At 45.5% G+C, this 22,514-nt stretch overlaps 1 protein-coding gene across 1 annotated transcript; it reads right to left on the bottom strand.

The window, feature by feature from the left end:
- Positions 1 to 2,362: 2,362 nt before the first annotated feature.
- LOC133926519 (annexin Gh1-like) lies at positions 2,363 to 11,864 on the bottom strand. The gene is made up of 5 exons (XM_062372494.1): positions 11,715 to 11,864; positions 11,415 to 11,560; positions 11,071 to 11,289; positions 3,914 to 4,126; positions 2,363 to 2,847 (listed from the first exon to the last, which is right to left on the bottom strand). Exons 1-5 carry the CDS (start codon positions 11,788 to 11,790, stop codon positions 2,557 to 2,559), a joined length of 945 nt encoding a protein of 314 aa, XP_062228478.1. The 5' UTR covers positions 11,791 to 11,864; the 3' UTR covers positions 2,363 to 2,556.
- Between the last annotated feature and the right edge of the window lie 10,650 nt (positions 11,865 to 22,514).

Raw genomic sequence — 22,514 nt, 5'->3', positions numbered from 1 at the left:
TCTCAATATCGCTTGTCAAATCTACCTGAACTCTTGCTGACTCTTGCCTCCAAGCCTCTCCTCAGACCTTCCCTTCCTCTTATCTCTTGCCCTATCCAGCTCACGTCTGAAGTAATTACGCACATCTGGAGGCACCCTATCACAATGTATAACATTCGATCCACGTCGTGCCAAATGTTCTTTCAACCTTGTGGCACCATCGCCTTTCTCTTTCTTATTGCAGTAATTGCACATAAACCTCGAGGCCAAATTATCCCCGTGCTACCACACCACATCTCTATCCGCCATCGATTACTGCACAACAACATATATCATCCTATTAGCACTCCATAAATTCTAACAGCGAGTAAACATTGAGCCAAACTAAGTACTAGACGCTAACCAATGCTATCGGACACAAACCAACCCTAACAACCTAAAAACAAACCATAACCAACACTAACCACTTTGAACAAACCCTAACCAAGCATAACACATACCAATTGAGTGCACATCGTTTAAAACCGACCGCATCCGGCTAATAACTGAGCGAATCGCACAATAAATTGACCGCATCGACGCCGAACCGCATTGGCGAGCTCCTACTAGCGGTAATCGACCTATTTAAGCAAGAAATCATTTGGATTTAGTGACTTACCACCCGCACAGCTTTGGTTACCATTGCGATGCTCTCCGCCGCTAGACGCGTGAACTTTCCCATGATGCACTCGGTTACCACTCCAATGCGCTCGGTTACCGCCTTCTCCCAACTGATTTCTCATCTTTCTCCTCCGGATTGCCTCAGCTACACGGCAGATCTGGCGGAGGCGATGTTTTTGCTATGGCCAAAGCAATGAACACGAGTTTTTTGCAGTGGCCAAAGGGGATAAGCCAGGAAGTCTTATCCCATTGAGTTGGACCAAAATGGGCCGTTTGCACTATGCATTCAGCCCGTTTCGGCCTTTTTGTTTTTTCGCTTTTTTCCAATGTTACAATACTTGAGCACATATTTCTTGATGCAAACGTCATTTCTTTTTAAAATTTGTCTTCAAATATAGTTTTAGAATTACCTCTAGTTTATTATGGAATTTTTTATTTTTTTTAAATATGATTTGAATTTTTTGAATTCAAACCCAATAATCGTTCGCATTTTGAAATCGGTTCAGAGTGGTAAGGTCGATTACCGTGAATTTCGAGTGGTAACCATTAAATTTTGAAACACTGACTCCGATTGGCCATAGTATGTACTTAACTCCCCACCCCCACCCCTTCACATTACATGTTGTCAGCGCCTACGTACAATATTCAATATCTTATTACAGTAAATATGTTGATATGAAATAAGTAAGAACCCTTTAGGAGAACTTTGCATCGGGCTTATACTTGTGGGGTGATAAATATAACTATTTTACTTGTAGAGGATATCTCCAATTTAAGGTGACTTGTAGGAGATTATTTGCAATTTCCTCCATTGTATGATCTGACCCTTTTGTTTCTGGTTATAATTGCAACTCCTTGATTTTGGATCCAGTTCAGGGGTCCAATAGGATCTGACGTAAACTATGCGTTACTGTTCAGATTTGTTTACAGAAGGGCATCAAAGAACCCAAAGAAATAGAAATATTCGTTTTTTTAGGGTAATAGAAAGATTTGTTGAAACTTGGGAATATCCGGGAACCTGATCTGATTATCCTTAAATAAAGAGGCAGAAATCGAACAAGTTTGGGCCTATTTTTGGTGAGGCCAGCCCAGATCGTTCGAAGCCTACTAATCCTACCCGTAACAGACAGACCTGAGGAAATAGGCGACCCATCAGTACGTTCCCGAAGCCCAAAACACTACTAAAAGGCCCCAGGAAAACGAACACCACCACGAACCAGAATTTTTAGCTCCTGCAGGTCTACTCCGGCGAGGACGCTGACGTCGCGAGTCGACGACGCCTCCGCTCGAAGCTTCGCAACGCACGCACGTAAAGATGCTGTGGCACAGCCGGACTACTGGTTCTTAGCTGACCAGAGTTCCTGAACTCATGGCAGGGATCGTGGCCTTCTCAGCTTCCGAGCTATTGCTATCTGTATTGCTCCTAGTAGCTCTAAACTCTGCAACTGCTGAATTCAACGCTCTGCCCACTTATGCTGCAGGTTGGTCAGAAACTTAGGACATGTTTGGATTATGTCATGCCCAACCCTGCTAAGGGTTGACTTGTTAAAGGATTGGCGATCGATTTCCAGGTCTCTTGTTCCCCACAGGTGAGGATTTGACCTGTGGGGTTGGGTGACGCCAATGACGGCCGCGGCGAGCCGATATTTTGCAGGACGACCATACATCATCCAAATGAGGCCTTACCTTCTCTAGATCTCACTTTTTCAGTAACCACAAAACAGCAAGAAAAAAAGGCCACGATTCATCGCAGACACAACTTATTTGATTATCACTGTTATGCAAGCTGCAGCGATAGTGCCAGCACTTAAGGAACAACCCCGTGTCTAGCACGACTACGGCTAGCTATGCATACCAGGTTTATTACCCGTTCAGATCATAAAGGATAGCAGCACGCAGTGGGCAGAGACGCACGGCTCACTCCTGCCCCAGGAGCGCGAGGAGCATCCTCTCGTAGTCGCCGGAGGTGTCTCCCGCGACTGCGCGCTCCAGGGGGGCGCTGTTCCTCTTCTGGTATGCCTCCTTGATCAGCTTCAGGTCCACCTCGGCGCGGGTGGTGATGACCCTGGTGAGGGAGTTCTCATCGGTGCCCACGCCTGCGATAGCCAGCCTGATGACCTTCTCGAAATACCTGTCAGGGCAGGTGAAGCACCGTATGACCGCCCGCAGCGTCTTCAGGAACTCGTCCTCGGGGTCAACCTTCAGATCCTGTGAATTGAAGAGCTTATTAGGAAGTGGGTCATTATCGAATTCGCAAATCTAGAAAAGAGCTGGTGACGATGGATCATGCAAATAATTTTTTGTCAGGAACACTAGGAGACCTGAGTATAATTGGCTGATCATGCAAATCATATGTACAGCTTCTGAACAAAGCATGAAGGTATGAGAAGAAGAAAACTGAAGAAAACAGAACAACACTTTCAGGAGACTGTTTTTTTTTTTTTTTTTTGGAAAGGTCTCAAAAGTAAGCTTTAGAGTCTGAAGAATGCAAAGGTATATAAGAATCGCTAAATCTACAGCAGCACATGGTGTTGTTCTAAACTTGAAGTTGCAAGGTAATAATACAGTAGTTAGTACTGTATTCGTAAGAAACATGCCATATTCACAGCCCGTGTATATGTCCTAGCACCAAATTTCATAAACTATAAGGATCCTGGATGACCATGCTAATAACTTTTTGGAAAATTAGGAAGGAGCACTGCCAATCAATTAAAGAAGAGGGAAGAGTTCTGAACAATTTTGAACGACCAATCAACAGAGCACTCAGTAACACAATCTCTTAGAACGACCAAGAAAGTCTTAAACATCAACGGTAATCTAGAAAAGAAATATCAACTATAACAGTAATTCTGAGCACGTGTAACTTTATTGGAGTGATATGAAACTTTTGGACCAAAAATCAAGTAAAACAACCTGAGAATGAAAAAATAGAACGAAATATATCTCTCATGAAGGCGACAACACTGCAATGCAACTCATCCGGCAAAACAATTTAATGGGGAGTATATCAGGAAGAGTAGTTCAAGAATAATTGTTGATTGTTTCCCGTCAGAATTTGAGGGCGGAATTAGTGTTCACATGGGTAATGCCTCATGTGTAACAGAGAGACAACATGCTACAATGCATATAATTTATAAGATGATCCATTCAACTGTATATGCCATGCAGATCACAAATAGACAATAGACGGTATATATATGACAGAAATAAGTTGGTCACATCATGTAAGATTGAACAGAAAAAGATAACAGAAGTTCATAAGATATGTATGAACCTTGTTGATTGGGTGGCCAAATGCATCATTGTAATGATTGAATGTCGCAAGCAGCTGAGCCTTGCTCCTAGTGGTGAGGATCCTGATGATCTCATCATCACTGTAAGCCTTGTGATGGATCTTCTCATGAAGTATGTTGGCTTCTGAATGTGCCAACCTTGTGTTGACCTCTGGTCCCTCGTAGCGGTATGCACTTACAAGTGGCACCAAAAGCTGAAATGAAGAAGCAGAGCAAAGGTCAGGCCACAGAATTTGCCAACGTTTCCTTTTTATTGGACTCTTTTCCCTTTGGTTTAAAGCTCAAGGAGGTATTAAAAGTAAAATAAGGTGCCCTTTTGTTTTGAGGGCAACATGGCAGGTGGTGCCAAAAAATTCAAATGAAAATAATTGGCCACCCTCTAAACTAGCATATACCAACAATATAATTCATGCATATGAAGCTTATTTTAAGAGTGACACAGCCTCAGAATTTGGCAGAAATGCAACATAAAAATAATAATCAAGACAACATTTTGATTTGAGCATTACCTTAAGGGATTTGTTGATGCAAAAAAATATCTTTCACGAACAAGTGTGGCGAGAGCCTCCTCTAGAGAGGGGACTCAAGCTTAGAGAGGAAGTGAAGATGAAAGAATACCGATGTGTTTATTACCAAGAGATTGGTCATTGGTCTGATGGCTATGGGTCTGTATTTATAGTGTCATTTGGGATATAAGTATACAAATAGGCCCTAACAAAGATAGTGATGCAAGTTACCGTCACGCTACAGGGACTTTGGGCTATTTGAATTACATAGCCTAGGTGCACACAAAATATATTTAACCATAACTAGAAGATATTATCTACTATAGCAAATACAGTGGTGTAGGTGACCGCAGAGGGTGCGATACTCAGTCGGTCATCAATTGCGGCACGACGCCGCACTATCCTAAATGTCAAGATGGCCATCACTTGCACTGGCATTAAATATCGGTCGCTTCCTTGCAGGCGGAGGACGACTCATGGGCCCCCTCTGGCTGATTTTCCTCCAAGGCTTAATGGCCCACTCCCTAAGCTTTGGAGAGCTTGCCCAAGCTCTAGAGGACTAGGGCTCCTAGTGGCTAGGGCTCCGAAGAGCTCCAGAGCCTGGATACCCAGGAGGCCTTCAGGGACCCGAGTTTCACAGGCATTGGCTGATGGGGCCAAGGGCGTCGGGGGTCCTTAAAGACGGCCCCTAACAATCCCTTCCGGAGACCAGCAACTTCATCTGTCTTGAGAGGCAGTGGCTGAAGGGGTTCACGGTCTTCAAAAGCCAGACCTCCGGCTAGGGATCTAGAGCCCAAGGGCTCCAGAGAAGCTCTTGACGGTGGCCCTTTAGTAATGTTTGCAGGCTGGGGTATTTCCCCCCAACAATACCCCTCATCCACTGGCCCTGAGGTACGGAGGGACGAACGGATGCAGAAGGAACTAGCTCCAACCCAGCATCATAGTCAGTATATTGTAATATAGCTTCTCACCGTTGAGGAGCCTCTCCGTGGTGACCGTGAGTGACGATGGTGAAGCTTGATGGCGACAACATAATCTGGAGGAAACTGTGTGGTTGACAGGTACGCTGAAGATGGAGTCCATAACCCCCTCAGCGATTTACCGTGACGAGGCTTGACGGAGTCAATGCGCTCCGGGGCTTATGCGGAGTAAACCCTTCAGCTCCTTTGATGGTGAGTCCTTTGGCTGTTCGCACCGTCATGATGGAGGTTGAGTGTGGCAGCGAGGTATTCTCCTTATTTTTTGGTCTGAGTAATGGATGACGTGCAGTAATGGCAGTGCGTCTGACGAGGTAATGTGCAAGTTCACCTACGGTCATGTGCCCACGACCCTCGCATGCGCCGAAAGAGGCCTGAGCCATAAATGCAACCAAACATGCACGCAAAAAATCTGGGAGCCACCGCAAGACGTCGCCCACGTGGGCGCGTATCAGCCCGGGTGTGGCCACGGGCCCCTCTAGGGGAGTAATTGGGAGTGCCACAGAAGCGACGCCCGTGACAACTCTGTTTCCTCCCCTAGTGTGAGCAAGCAATTGGCCCGGCTATAAAAGCTGGGGGTTCACTTAGTTGATCCTTCACCGTTGTGTAAGGGAGCACCTCTTTTTGGCTAGAGTGTGACATCCTCTTCCTCCTCACCGTCGGAGATGACAATGGTTTTGACTGTTTCATTGCTTCCAACACCAGTGCCGGTTCCGCCTGCTGTGGTGCCTCCAGGGTTGAGCGGTCCCGCAGACATGCTTGCAAGGTTGAAGCCAATACTTGCAAGGTTGGACCCGGCAGCCATCGTGCTTCCATCCTTGAAGAGGAAGCCGCCTCCCACAGCTTTGCCCCAATCTCCAGTCCGACCATTTGCTCCAGTCAAGATTATCGATATCTCTTATGATGAAAGGGAGGTCCACTGGAATCTCCGGAAGGAGATCGATGAGGAGGAGAAGGCAGAAGCAGAGAATAAGGCATCTCAGGCAGGGAAGAAAAAGGCCAAGGAGGAGGGAAAGAAGGCCACGGAGGAACTCTCTTCATCCTCGTCCTCTGACGGCTCAGGGGCCGGATACTGCATCAGCTTCCATAGTGGTAGGTCACAGATGAAGTGCATACACCGCTATATGCGCTGCTGCTAGGGCTTGTTGTTTCCTTGATAGTTACATTGTATTCTTTCTCCCCCTATTTTGCTCTCTCAAGGTTTGTTGCTTTGTTTGTCACTAGTTTACCAGTGTTTTCTTTGTAAGCATCTTTCGGATGTACAAGTTATTAAGAAGATAACTAAATCCTTGGACCCGCTCACTATTTTTTCTTTGATCAAAGTGTATAGCAATCCTCCAAACATGTAGCCTTTTGTGTTTTTGTGTGCACCTAAGCCTTCATGCCTCACCTTTCCCGACCCCTCGGTGGCGAAGCCGATGACTAAGGCCAAGGAAGGCAGTTTGCGACCCCTTCAGCCCCGGCTTCCGCTAGGTTCTAGCATGATATAAATATTCTTCTATCCGATGCCGGTACAGACTCCTTTCCAAATTCGTTCTGAATTTCCGACTCAAAGCAATTCATTCGAGGTCGGGCGGCAGTTGTGGCCCAAGGAGGCAGTCCACCGCCCCTTATCCGCAGCGAGGGAGACAGTCCACGACCCCCTCGACCCTTAACCGCGGCGAGCCTTCGGAAGCAGGGCCATCTGGAGCCTGGCGGAGGCTGCTGGAGGTGACACCGATGGCTAAACCGGGGGAGGCAGTCCGCGACCCCCTCGGCCCTTAACCGCGGTGAGCCTCCGGAGCCCGATGGCGGTTGTTGGAGGTGACGCCGGTGGCTAGGCCGAGGGAGGCACTCCGCGACTCCCTCGGCCTTTAACCGCGCCGAGGCTCCAGAGAGTGGTCGTCGGAGCTGACGTCGATAGCTTGGCCAGGGGAGGCACTCCGCGGCCCCGTTGGCCTTTAACCACACCGAGGCTCTGGAGGTAGGGCCATCCGAAGCCCGACGACGGCTACTGGAGGTGACGTCAATGGCTAGGCTGAGGAAGGCACTCCACGACCCCCTCGGCTCAAGGATTGCCCTCTAAATGGAGCTAAAATACCACTTGTCGCGGCGAGGCTCCAGGGACCGAGCCATCCAAAGCCCGGCGATGGCTACCAGAGGTGAGGCCAATGGCTAGGCTGAGGGAGGCAATCCGCGACCCCCTCGGCCTTTAACCGCGGCAAGGCTTCAAAGGAAGGGCCATCCAAAGCCCGGGGGTGGCTACCGAAGGTGACGTTGATGGCTAGACTGAGGAAGGCACTTTGCGACCTCCTCGGCCTTTAACCGCGGCGAGGTTCCAGAGGCAAGGCCATCCGAAGCCCGACGGCGGTTGCCGGAGGTGACGCCGATGGCTAGGTCGAGGGAGGCACTCCACGACCCCCTTGGCCTTAACCGCGGCGAGGCTCCAGAGGTAGGACTATCCGGAGCCCGACGGTGGCTGCCGGAGGTAACGCCAAAGGCTAGGCCGAGGGAGGCACTCTGCTACACCCTCGGCCCTTAACTGCAGCGAGACTCCAAGGCTGGGCTATTCTGGCGGCGATCGAACGGAGGCCGTGTCTTGCACCTTTCGTTCAGCGTGCTTCGCACAGAACGTTATTCCCACGACCCCATTACGCCTTATGGTCGCGAGCCGACGAAGGGTGCGTTCTATCAGTGCCAATGTCGTGTATGCCACGAGTGTATACGTACATGTATGTATGTGTGTATGAAATGAAATAATTTTTGGGTTAAACAATAAGCTAATTTGGGTCCACACCTCGCCGGCGCGGAAGCTGTGCCGTCAACATGCTGGCAGGGCCATACCTCTCCGACACGTAGGCTAGTCCTTAAAAGATGCTGAAGGGTTTCTTACCTCTCCAACACGGAGGCTATCGCCTTCAAGATGCCGGAGGGTTTTCTTAAGACATCTCCCTGTGCGGAGGTTCGTAAGACATTTCCGTTTTGCGGAGATTTTCAAGACATCTCCATTTTACGAAAGTTTTTAAGACATCTCCGTGTGGCAGAGGTTTTCAAAACATCTCCGTGTTTGCGGGGGTTTTCAGGACATCTCTGTTTTGCAGAGGATTTTAAGACATCTCCGTTTTGCAGAAGTTTACAAGACATCTCCGTGTGGTGGAGGTTTTCAAAACATCTCCGTTTTGCAGAAGTTTTCTAGATATCTCCGTGTGGCGGAGGCTTTCAAGTGTTGTGCACCATTTGAGGAAAGGTGTGACTTAATTTTTGTTGTCTACTATTTGAACGGAGATATAACTTAAGTTTCATTGTTTACTATTGAATAGAGATATAGCTTAAGTTTTACTATCTATTGTTGTTACCAAATAGTTATCTATTATAGAGACCCTCAATAGCTAGGCTAACTACTTTCAGAGTACGCTGTCCCTTCTATCTTGAAAATTTAATCAGCTAGGCAAGCTATTGCTAAGTGGTCATGAGCTTACCTTTGCCAAAATAAGTCCTCCCCAGCAAGGTCGGAGGCCCAAAAGCGCTTGTAGCTCATAGGTGGGGAAAGGGTTGGTGCGACTCAATCCTCGTCGCTTGGGTATTGTACCGTCGGTGGCGAAGCAGGCGGAGGTAGAGCAGGTCGAGGGGGGCTTAGTAAGGTCTGGAGACCTACCCGACGGCCCGTTCCGGTTTTACGACACCTGGACCGCCTACCGTCGGCTTTTTCCCCTACCAGGCATCCCGCCTACCTTCCAAGGTACTCCGTCCAGAAGAAGGCTATAAGGCTTCGAAAATTCTCTGTATTATGGCCACGCCCGGCTCCGTGCATGATGCACCAGTATCCTCCCTGTGGTACCGAAGCCTGTGGTCGGTGACGAAGGTGCTGGCAGGATCTGCGTGTACCGGTGCTTGTTGTTTCTCAGGAGGCCCCTTCCATTAATGGAGGTAAAGGAGGCTGCCCGGCAACCAGATTCTCAGAAGATGCCAGCTCGACAAAGGTGTCCTAGACGTCGTCACAAGAGACCCCATGAGGGTGAGCCCAGGCATGAGTGCCCCTGAGCTTGAGCGCCCAGAACCACTTAAGGGTCGCATGCACGGCCACGGCCTCGGCCGTAACCCCTTGGGGTGCTGCGAGGTTCTCGCTACGGTATTGTTGGAGGGCCTCTGCACTGGCTGGGGCCTCAACGCTAGCCCAGGCCAGGGCCACCGCCAGGTCGACGATGGCCGGAGTGTCGCCGTTCCATCCGGTGGCAGAAATGGTGGGTATACATAGCTTGCATCGTTGTAGTGGTTGTGTGGACCCTCATACAGGCGTGGCTGGGGAGTCGGCAGCCTATGTTGCGGCCTTGGTAGTCTTCTTGTTGGGTGACATCCTACATTTCTTTGTACTTCTATGTTCGAGTCTCCACGAACGGCGCGCTATTGGTGCAAGAAAATATCTTCCACAAACAAGTGCGACGAAAGCCTCCTCTAGAGAGGGGACTCAAGATTGGAGAGGAAGTGGAGAGGAAGGAATACTGATGTGTTTATCACCAAGAGATTGTCCCCTGGCCTGATGGGTGTGGATTTATATTTATAGTGTCATTCGAGGTGTAAGTATACAAATAGACACTTACAAAAATAGCGATGCAAGTTACCTCCATGCTACAGGGGCTTGGGACTAGTTGAATTACATAGCCTAGGTTCAGACAGAATATATTTACTCATAACTAGAAGATATTATCTACTATGACAAATAGAGTGGTGTAGATGACCCCATAGAGTGCAATACCCGGCCGGTCGTCAATTGCGGCACGGCGCTACACTGTCCCGAATGCCAGGATGGTCACCACTTTCACTGGCATTAAATATTGTTCGCTTCCTCGCAAGCGGAGGATGGCTCGTGGGCCTCCTCTAGCAGATTTTCCTCCAAGGCTTGATGACCCACTCCCCGAGCTTCGTTGAGCTTGCAAGGACTAGGGCTCAAGGAGGCTAGGGCTCTTGAGAGCTCTGTAGCCTGGAGACCCGAGAGACCTTTGGACCCGAGATTCACAGTCATAGGCTGACGAGGCCAAAGACGTCGAGGGTCCTTAAAGATGCCCCCCAACAATCCCTTCCGAAGACTGACAACTTCCCTTGTCTTGAGAGGCAGTGGCCAGAGGGGGGTTCACGGTCTCCGGAAGCCGAACCTCCGGCTACGGATCCAGAGCCCAAGGACTCCGGAGGAGTTTTTGATGGCGGCAATTTAGTAATATCTGCAAGATGGGGTATTTTCCCCAACAGGATCCAATACTGCAATTTGATGTGCTTAATTTTACAAGTCACCAGCACACGACGAAGGGAAAAAATCATAAGAATTTTGGAAAAGAAGAACAATCTTGTACGAAGAAAAGGATCCAACAACTTTCAATCTCATTAATGAATATTTAGATACACCAACTAATTAGCATTTCATTACGTTGTGGACCAAAGCCACTATGTAAAAGTCAACATCATAAAGGATGGCATTGAACAACCTTGGACTTATCTATCACCTTCAGAACAGAACAGATCAACAGCTCATCTCGACATCTAAATGATTTGAACTAGCATTTGAGAAACGATAGCCATTGTGATTTAATAAATCAAGGTCTAAACACATTCAGTTCTCCTTCACGAAGATTACTACAAGGAGACGGATTCTGCAGACACGAAACAAGTGAGAGAGAGCATCACCTTGCGGAAGTCCCCAGTGAGGTGCGCGGCGACGTCCTCCTCGAGCGATCGCTTGAAGCGGTCGTGGTACGCCTGCCTGACCGTTAGGAGCTGCGCGGACCCGCGCGCGCAAGCGATCTCGACCAGCACCCAGCTCCCGGGCTGCCACTTCCTAACCGCCTCGTTGGCTAGCACGGCGTCCCGCTCCGCCGGTTCCAGCGTCCATAGGATCACGGCCCTCTGATCCCACCATATACAGGCACAGCAGCACCCCCGATCAGAGAGAGATCTGAAAACGTACGCTTGGTCGCGCGGAGGAAATTGAAGGCCAGCGCGTGTGGTGATGATCGGTGGTGGTGGTTTACCTCGAAGTCGCCGGAGATCTCGTCGGTGATGGAGCGGAGGAGCTCCTCGCCGTAGGCCTCGGCGTAGGCGTGGCGGATGGCGCGGCGCTGCGCGGCGTCGCGGTGCCCCAGGATGGAGATGATGAGTGCCTCGTTCGTGCCCCACCCTGCACCCGCGCGCGGAGACAAGGACACAGTTAGATCGCAGGGTCGCAGTCACACCCGCCACGTCGCAGCGGTCACATGGACAAAGAAATGCCGACGCAACACGCGGAAACAAGGGGAATAGATGTATGTGTACACGAGAGCGGAGCGACTGACCTTGGAACGCCTTGCGGAGCTGCTCGCAGTCGTCGGCGACGGGCGGGACGGCGGTGGGGACTTTGAGCGTCGCCATAGAATGGACGCGGGATCTCGAGACGGGGCCCGTGGAATGCGCGTTCGGGCAGGGGAAGATAGGGGTATTAAAATGCGGGGGAGGGGAGGAGGCCAGGCGATGGTTTTAAGGGAAGTGGTGAGTGGCCGGCGGGTGGCCGCGTCGGGGGCGTGTAAAGCGTAATTAGCGATCTGATCTGGATTGTGTTACGTAACTCGAGCTCTAACAATTCTTGAATTTAGAAATACGTGCAACTGGAGCTGTAAATAGAATGTGTATCTTTACGTGGGCTTTGTATTAGACTAAAAATAAAGATATAAACTATTTTAGTTTAGCTTATAAATTTTAGATCTTGCATGAATTCAAAAATCAGAGTTCCGTTAAATAGATCCTATGTATGACCTATTGTGAGTTAATGTACCATAAGTCTAGCTGTTTTTTGGTACAGCTAAAATTTATAAACTTCTGTTGAAAAGTTACTTATAGTTTCTAAGAAAAACGATTAACTTATAAGCTTATTTTTTAAGACTCTTAGCACATAACTTTCAGAAAAACTACTATAAACCAGTTTATGAGCTTTTAGTTTATTCCATCAGAAATCAGTTTACTTCCTGATTATCTGATTCTTGGCAAGAGCGCCACATACAAGCATCCATCAACAACACTAAACTACTTGACTCGGTTGCATAGAGTTTACTTCCTGGTGATATGATGCTTAGCGAGAACGTCACATACAAAGCATCCACAAAACGACACTGAACTACCACTAACAGACCCACACTAGGGTCCTGTTTGGCATAGTTTATTAGCAGCTTCTGCTTCTTAAAAGCTATAAGTTGTGCTAAACAGGCTAAACTTATGCTGGTTTTTGAAAATCTAATAAGCTCCATGCAACCGAGTCCGAGAGATGTCGTGGTGAAAGTAAGGCTACTGATCTGCTCCTTACAAGCTGAAGAGGTCTGCTAGCACATGGGATGACTATAAGATAGTGATTGTCAGTTTATATGTAAAATCATCTAAAGGTAACAACGCCAGCCTATTAAAATCTAGTTGTGTTGTTAGTGTGTTAAATCATGTCACAGTGAAACTGTAACCTGTTGTGTTGGAATGTTCGGGACCTGAATGCCCAGGCAAAGCATGCAAGTGTCAAAAATATGGTGTAAACTACAGGCACCACAATAGTGTATCTGCAAAAAAATAAAAAATGCAACACTGGAACTAGCATCTGATCACGGAAACCCTAGGACATTCTTTTGATCATAACTATGTTGTTCTCCCATCGATTGGAGCCAGTAGAGGTATCTTGCTTGTAGGTTCAAAAAATTATTTCTCATTAAGCCTAATCCAAGTTACACAGTACACAATATCAGCTAATATTACAATGCTCCACGACAATGTTACTTGGTCTCTAATTGGGGTGTACGAACCTCAAAAGGATGAAGATAAAACCATGCTCCTTCATGAGCTTACAACGTTGAAACCTCAAATGAGAAACAAATGGCTGATTGTGGGGGACTTTAACATGATTTATAAAGCTGAGGACAAGATCAGCAATAGACTAAATCGGAGGATGATGAGAACATTTAAGAAGATGATAGATGAGCTGCAGTTAAAAGAGATCAAGTTGAGAGGGAGGCGCTTCACATGGTCGAATGAGCAAGACAATCCCACATTTACCAGGATCGATAGGTTCCTGTGCACAACGGAATTAGCTCTCCTTTTCCCCAAAGCTGACCTACAGGCCAGGGCAACAATGCGATCGGATCACTATCCTCTCTTTCTCTAGGGAGAGTTGCAGTACAACACTTACAATAGATTCATTTTTGAATCATACTGGTCATCAATGCTAGGCTTCATGAAGACAATACAGGAGGCCTAAAATTAGCTGGTACACCTTCAGGATGCTATTTTGAGCATGCATGTAAAACTCAATAGGACAGCAAAGGCCATAAAAGTCTAGAGAAGAACGAAGATAGGCAATATTAAACTTTGCCTAGCAATTGCTCAGGAGGTCATTTTTATACTTGATGTAGCACAAGAATCTCACCAATTAACGGAGGATGAGATTGCCTTTAGGAAATATCTAAAAGATAAAGCATTGGGGCTTGCAGCAATATAGAAGACAAGAGCAAGACAATATTCGAGACTAACATGGATCCACAAAGGAGATACAAACACCAAGTTTTTCCAAATCCGGGGAAACTCAAGGAGAAGGAAACAATTCATCAATTGTTACTCATGAGGAACAGACAAGTGTTCTTGCATGATCAGAAGGAGGAAGAATTACACAAATACTTCACTGAGCATCTAGGAACATGCAAACAGAGAGAGAGAGCTAGGATTGAATTGGGAAAATCTTGGTTACCAACCCATAGACCTATCAGAGCTGGAAGAGCCTTTTGATGAATAAGAGATCCATGATATGATAAAAGATATGCCGACAGAGAAAGCCCCTAGGCCGGATGGTTATATCGGGTTGTTTTATAAGAAATGCTGCGTAATTAACGAAGACCTCATTGCAGCAATAAAGGATTTTTTTCAATTTGAAAACAGCAAGATTAGACTTGGTCAACAATGCACACATTCTATTGCTACCAGAAAAGGCAAAGTCACTTTGGGTAGGCGATTATAGGCTCATCAGTTTAATAAACAGTCTATCAAAACTCATTATAAAGATGCTAGCAAACACGCTTGCTCCACAATTGAAGGATTTGGTTTTCCAAAGCCAAAGTGCTTTTATAAAAAGGAGGTGTATCCACGATAACTTTCTCTATGTCCAAAATGTGGTTTGAGAACTGCATAGTAGGAAAGTGCCAGCTCTGTTCATCAAGTTAGGTATTTCAAAGGCATTTGATTCTGTGAACTAGGTGCTTACCTTCTCGAGGTCATGCAAGCACTGGGTTTCAGACAAAAATGGAGGGATTGGATCTTAGCTTTCCTGGCGACAACAACCTCCAAGGCACTACTCAATGGTACACTAGGAAAGGAGATTTGGCACACCTGTGGGCTTAGACAAGGAGGCCATGTGTCATCAATGCTTTTCATTTTGGTGATAGACCTATTGCAAAGAATCATTGACCTAACAACCCAGAGGAATATCCTCAACCAGATCCTACCACGAACAAGAAAGTTGAGATGCTCTTTGTACGCGGATGATGCAGCCATTTTTGCTAACCCAAGCCAATCAGAAATGAAGGCTTTGAATGAGATTTTGTCTCTTTTTGGAAGGTGCTCAGGTTTGATCACCAACCTAAATAAAACGGAAAATTTTCCCATTCAACATGATGACATTCTCCTTGATCCGCTCCTGATTTAATTCCTGGGTAAGAATCAATTTCCCTGGAAAGTACTTAGGGCTACCACTACATATGCGGAAGCTAAGAAAGGTGGACATTCAACCTTTGATTTACTTGCTCGGCGGTAGACTGCCGGGTTGGAAAGGAAAGATGACAACACTTGCAGGAAGGGAAACGCTTGTCAAGACTAATCTTTCATCGCAGCCGACATATCACCTGACAGCCTTTCCTCTAAAGAAGTGGCTCTCTAAATGAATCGACTAAATTTGACAGCTTTCTTTGGAAAAGGGAGGAACCGAAAAAGGTTAATGGTGGTCATTGCCTTGTCAATTGGCTTACAGTATGTAGGCCGAGGAAACTCAAAGGCTTGGGCATATCAGATTTGCAGAAATTTGCAAGGGCTTTGAGAATATGGTGGCTGTAGTTTGAATGGAATCAAGAAGGGCGCCCTTGGCTAGGAATGAAGACCACCCCGTGTGACCAATCAGACAGGGATCTCTTCCATGCCACCACAGTAGTGTCTTTGGGTGATAGAAAGAAAGCTTTGTTTTGGTAATTAAGCTAGCTATGAGGATAGACACAAAAAAACATAGCACCGACACTTTATGAAAGGACCAGGAGGAAAAATGAAAAAGTGATCAATGTCATTACTAACCAGCGCTGGATCAGGAACTTAGGGTAGATCACTACTCAACTGGAGCTTGAGGAGCAAATCACATTATGGGAGAAACTCAGGGACATCACTCTTAGACAAGAAACCCCGGACACAATAATATGGTGATGGACAAAGGATGGAGAATACACCACAAAGAGTGCCTACATCATATAATTTACCAGGGCAGTGAAAAGACTTGACATGTTGCCGATTTGGAAGGCTAAAATAGAGCTCAACTACAAGTTCTTTGCATGGGTGCTCATGAAACGGAAAATTCCAACGACAAATAACTTGGCAAAGAGAGGCTAGCCTCATGACCAAATTTGCAAACTTTGTCGGTCGGAAAATGAAACCCCTACACACTTATGCAAAAACTGTACTGTCAAAAAAGAAGTATGGAGCGTGCTCACAAGTAGGTCAAACTTCACTTCCCTACCGAATTTTGTTGAGATGACCACAATAAATAGATGGTGGAAGGTGGCACGAAAGAACATCGACTGCCAAGCTCAAAGAGAGTTTGATGGGCTAGTCATATATTTTTGGTGGAATATTTGGAAGGAACGGAACCGAAAAACCTTTCAAAATGAGTTGCTGTTACCTATCAAACTGAAGACTAAGGAAGATTTCGACTAGCGACATCTCGCTTTTGCTTTACCCTAAGTAGTTTCTCGCTAGTCAGAGTGGTGTGTTTTGCTCACAGCATTAGTTGGAATGGCGTAGCGCACTGTTGGTAGACATTTTGTTTTTCTTGTGCTCTCTTTTCCTCCTTCTATTATAAAATTAGCAACTCTCTTGATGTCCATTTTGAAAAAAAAGGTTGTATGTATGGACATACAAATTATAGATCCTACATGAATTCAGGAGTTGGTATGGTCATATAAATTATAGATCCTAAATGAATTCAGGAGCTGGAGTTTTACCAAACAGACTCTATGTATGAATCCTTGAAACACTGGGACCTATATTTCTAGAAGGACCGGCAAGGCTGGAAAGGAAATGTGCAATTTGCGTGAGAGGTGGACACGTAATGATGCTGCATTGACAATGTACAACAACCCATCTTGATTGATGTTAAAGGCAAGTTGCTTTCTGTACTGCCATTAGTTTCTATTTCAGAAAATTGATTGTATGCCATAAGAAAACACCCCAATTGACGATTTTCCATTGACAAAGTTTGATTTCACTAGGTACCACTGCGAATCAAAAAAAAATTTACTTCATACCATTACCGTGATGTTACCATTAATTAACATGACAAATATTATTAAAATGGCAATCTTTCCCTCAATGAGTCATTCTCCCAAACCCACTCATGAACACTCTCACCCTCGTGTCCTCTCGATCGCGGCTGCCAGACAAGGCTAAACCCTAAGCCCCCAAATCTCAGCATGGGTGCTAGCGGCAAGGGGGCTTGTGACGACGGCGTGTGCGGAGACGGCGCCCGCGATGACAGCACTCACAGAGATGGTGGCCATGATGGCCCATGGCACCCATGGTGACGAGGATGGCGCCCGCGGTGAGGGGTCCATGGGGATGGCGCACGTAGTGACGAGGATGGCGCCTGCGGCTAGGTAAACTTCGCGAGTCCTTGCAAAGTTACTTCGCGAGTCCTTGCAAAGTGCACCACTAGTGATCCTACTTCTTTACTAGCTTGCTACTCTGCTTCTTCGGCCTTTCCTCCCCTTCTCTCCCGCTGCCTGTGCAAATCCACCGACGACTAGGGTGCAGGCTGCTCCTGATCCTTTCCTCCTCTATCTACCGTGCTCCCTTGTCCTCTCCTTTTCCACCTCCCAGCCTCGCTCCCAATCTAGATTACTGCACCCATTGAAGTCCGAGAAGTAGGACCAATGGATCTGGATGCACGCCCACACACCAATTCCTATAAGCTATACAAGTATAGCCGCAACTCTCATCCTCTTCCTTTTTAATTGCCATGTGATTATTCTTGGGCTGACAATTTTGCTACATAGAGCTTGTTCTTCATGTGTGTGACTTCTAATGTGAGAATTGGGATACAAAAAACAAATGCTTGGTTGATTTGAGTGCCAATTTGATTTTAGTCATAAGATAGAAAAGATCGTATCTTCCAAGATTAATAGAAGCATGTTTTCATATGACAAGGTCTAGACCAATTAACATTTAACTCAAATAAAGCTAAATTTTAGCTCTGTATATAAATTATTTGAAGAGTGATATGCAATTTTAAAAGAAAATCATGTTCACATTTCAGTATAATTTCATATTTATTAAGCTTATCCATACAATCAATGTGCCTACATATATATGTTTGGTTGTTCATGTAGAATCGCCATATGTATATTTGGTTTGTTCATCAAGAATCACCTTCCAGATATATTTAAGTTGCGATCATGTCATATAAGAGCATTCTTTCTAGGATAAATAGATGGACAATGCTGATGGTTAAAAGCAATTAAGCTTGATAGTGCCAATGGTTAGGGTCTAGCGATAGGATGCTGTAGGACTTCACTGTTCTTTCAATTTAATCAGGTTAAAAGCAATGGAGCATCTGACTATATGAAAAGTACATTACTTTTTGCTAGTTCATTTGAGTTCTTATCATACACCTGTAGCAATTATGATATTATGAAATTCGCTCTACTGTAACTGAAATACAATGCTCCTGTTAGTTAAGAAAAAATAGCTTGTCTCACTATCGAATAACGTATTGTGTCTGATTTTATTGAGTGATCTTTGCCTCTCAAACAACCATTTCAAGGACGACCCCACGGCGAGGATGGCCAAGTGTTTGCACCCTCCTGGATGTCTGATGGGTATAATTTTGCATCTTATATTCGTAGGTTTCTCTAGGATTTTTTTCGTAGTTCACTAAAATGTGGGTTGGCTTTCTATAGGATGGATGCATCCTCCGTATACTTGCTTACATTGAAATTCACCAGAAGGAAGAATAGGGAGGGTTTTTTTTTGCGTATTTAGTGGAATGGCCAATTGATTTGGACACAACTAATTTCAAGGATTTCATGGATGATGTCTATGGCAAGTATCCATAGGGTTTTAATGAAATTGTATATGTGCATTACATTGATAGTGTTAAGGGATGTCCAATTCAAGTTACCAATGATGAAGACTTAACTAGGATGTGTAATTGTTTTCGACAAATTAAAATGGGTGAAGTAGTTTTCATTGTCAATGGTCCAAATGATGTCGGGGATGCTTTTATGGCATGTACTCCATCATCCTCAATTCCCTTAAAGGCATGCTCGAGTCAGCCTAGTAGTAGCAGCCAACCAACTTCCATTGGTACATACCTTGCAAATCCATTTGAGCATTACAAGCATGTAGGTGTAAATGAGGAGATACAATACTTAACCGATGGGTTTGAAACCGAGAGTTCTGAGGGTGATGAGTTTGCTGCTGAAGTTGATGATGATGATATGCCTGTGGTGGGAGAGGATGTTGAGGAGGATAGCACTAATGACAAAGAATGGGTTGTGGAGGATGAACAACCTCATGTTGTAATTCCTGAAGTAGGTTATGACAGAAATGATCCACCAATATCAGTGAGTACAACATACTCATCCATAACTGAGTTTAGATTAGCTATGTCACAATACGCTATAAAGCATGAATTTGAGTACAGAACTGAGAAAAGTGAACATCGTAAATTCAAAGCTAAATGTGATTAAAAAAGGATGCTCCTGGAGGATACATGCCTCAAGCTTGACGGATAAGGTTACTATGTAGGTGTGTATATTAATTTTATACTTTTGGTCATTTATTTTTGGATGATACTGATCTGTTGTACATATTTTTGGTCATCTATTTTGCAGGTTAAGGTCCATGTTGAGAAGCATGACCGTTCTAGTGCTAGAAAAAGATGAAGCATGCAACCAAGTTTTGGACTGCTGAGAGGGTTGCAGAATGGTTGAAGGATGACCCAACAGTTGGCACAAAAGAGTTGCAGAAGAAGATAAAGGAAACCTACAAAATTGACATCAACTATAGTCGACTTTGGACCATGAGGGAGCTAGCAATGAAGAACTTGTATGATGACTAGGAAGGAAGCTTTGAAAAGTTATATGGTTGGAAGGCAGATGTAGAAAGGAGGTGTCTAGATAGTTTAATTATCATAGATCACATGACATTCAAGGGAAAAAAGAGGTTCACAAGGATGTTTGTAGCATTGAATCCTTCCATACAAGGTTTTCTTGATGGGTGTAGGCCTTATCTAGCAATTGATAGCACTCACTTGACAGGTGAATATAGAGGGCAGCTTACAACATCATGTGCTATTGATTGTCACTACTGGTTGTATCCTGTGGCTTGGGGTGTTACTGATTATGAGACAAGTGAGAACTGGGTTTGGTTTATGGAGAATATGAAAGAAGCTATTAGGAACTGATGAGCCCAGGGCTCCTTCAGATACGATCAATACTATTAATATTCCTCAAATCATACAAGATCCTATTACAAGAGCATGTGCGTGATAATTAAACCACTAGGTGAACTCGTTTCTTGCTGTTCATGCTTTCTTGGATTGATTACTACTAAATTCGTATGATGTTTTATTGCTTAGGAACGTGAGAGAAGCACCAAAACCTTACTCGAACGTCACCTCTCGAAGGCTAAGTCTACTCGGACTCGAGGCTGAGCTCTAGCCATGGTTGAAATCGTGGTCGTGGTCGAGTCTCAGGATAGCACGTCAGTAAAACGGGCATAACTCTTTCATACGAAGTCCGTTTTAGCCGATCTTGGAGATTCTGGAAAGCTTATGACAATCCTTTTCCAATGGATATATGCTCGATGAAATATTCCTTATTGTTTAGTCAGAGTCAAAGAAATAAGGTGCTATGTCACCGTTTTAGACCCTGTTGGGTCTTGTAATCATGTCGGGATTGGAGTCCAAGTTGTGCACGCCTCTTTCCATAGCTACACAACCCTAGGTCGATCTTCTCATGTCCCACATATATATACACAGTAGCCTTTATAGTTTAAGCTTAGGTTTAGCTTAGATTATTTTGTTTTAGATAGTTTCACCGTTTATTGGTATGTTGAACCTCAACTCAAGTACTTCATTGGTAATTAGCAATATTCAGATTGCGTCAACCTGTTCTTGCTTGTGTTCTTGATTCGCTTGCAAGAAAAGCCTTCTTGGCGAGATCAACTGCATCTTAGCATAGTTGATAATCATGGAGTAATGGTATAGTGGTTGCAATGGTTCTCTATCTGTTCTAGTCGGAGTCTTTGGACCATCAATGTCGAAACTCCACCAATCGACTTATCATATTACCTTCGGAAGATCGGGTAAACGCGTATCAAGTGGTATCAGAGCCTCGGTTGCCCGTTAGGTAATCTCAGTTATCCCTTTTGTTTCATCGAGTTCCATTACCTAGAGTCTAGAAAATTGCGCCAGAAAAAAGGGATTTAGATCTTAGTTTTCCGCTGTCCAAACCACTTTGTGCCCTGCGCAATTTTGTTTTCAGTTTTTGCATTGTTGAGTTTGAGCCCATCGTTGGTCGAGTCATCGTGTTCTAGTTTCTAGCGTCGAGTCTTTGCTAATTTAGTCATCGAGTTACTCGGCTTGCCCTAGTCTGCTATAGCCGAGTTTGTGTCCCTGCTCGGGGTCCCGACCAGTCGATCTAACCACCCACTCGGGGTCCCAACCAGTTACTCCGACCACCCACTTGGGGTCCTGACCAATCACTCTGACCAGTCACCCCAACCACCCACTTGGGATCCGACCATCCACTCGGGTTCCGACCAGTCACTCCGACCACCCACTCGAGATCCAACCATCCACGCGGGTTCCAACCAGTTACTCCAACCACCCACTTGGGATTCGACCACCCACTTGGGGTCCGACCGTATAGTTGCAGCGACCACCTAGTTAGAGTCGCCTACCTTCTCGGAACCGACCCCCATAGCCGAAACAGAGGTAGTCAAAGTTCAGAGAGAGAGAGAGAGAGAGTATCTTTTTATTAACTTTATATCCCTGCTCTCCGGAAATGTGAGACCATATGATGAAAAATTGGTTTCATTGATGAAATTGGCAAAGCAAAGTGTTTTAACACAATGATATTTGGTTGATGTTCATGAGTTGCTAAGATATGCTTATGTTTGCGTGTTGGTTTTGCTTGAAGTTTGTGTGGTGTTGCGTGAATTGATCTTGAGTCAAGTCAGGAAGGACTTGTGCTCATACTTGATTGTTGTTTGATTCATGTGCAGGTGTTGCTCGAAGGCGAACGTGGTCGATAACAAATCGGTGAGCTAAGTTCAGGGAGGAACTGAGGTTTTATGAGGAACTAAGGTCATGGTGATCGAGGATGTCATGCGGGACGTTCGAGCTGAGAAAATAATGCATATGGAGACAAGACTTCGCGATAGACGCAGGAGGCGATCTGATCGTGAGAGGAAGTGAAGACTAATTCGTGTTCAAGTCAGAGCAGGCACGAGGGAGTTATGTGGTGGCTGGACTTGAGACAAGACTTAGTGTCGGACGACAGGGAGATTTGCATGCATGATTACGTAAGAGTTGTTGGTTAATTAGCTTAATTAGCGGAAGTTGTTTGTCCTTTTGTGATTGGAGGAAGATATAGACCAGATTGAATACGACAGGGAGTTATAGTTTGATTCGGTCACGTTTGTGCGTGTGGCTACCCTATAAATAGAAAGGTATGTTGTATTAGGTAGGGAAGCGCAGAACAAGGCAGCACAACGCAGCAGAGAGATAGAGAAACTCGAGAGAGAGTTGTTTTGGGATTTCATGGAAATCATTATTGGATGCTTTGGAGAGACATCTTGTAAACTCATCTATG

This window comes from Phragmites australis, chromosome 8 (genome assembly GCF_958298935.1).
Source record: "Phragmites australis chromosome 8, lpPhrAust1.1, whole genome shotgun sequence".
In the NCBI taxonomy this organism is placed as follows: domain Eukaryota; kingdom Viridiplantae; phylum Streptophyta; class Magnoliopsida; order Poales; family Poaceae; genus Phragmites; species Phragmites australis.
Note: the sequence above shows the minus strand (reverse complement) of the source record. Positions and strands in the feature narration are given on the sequence as shown.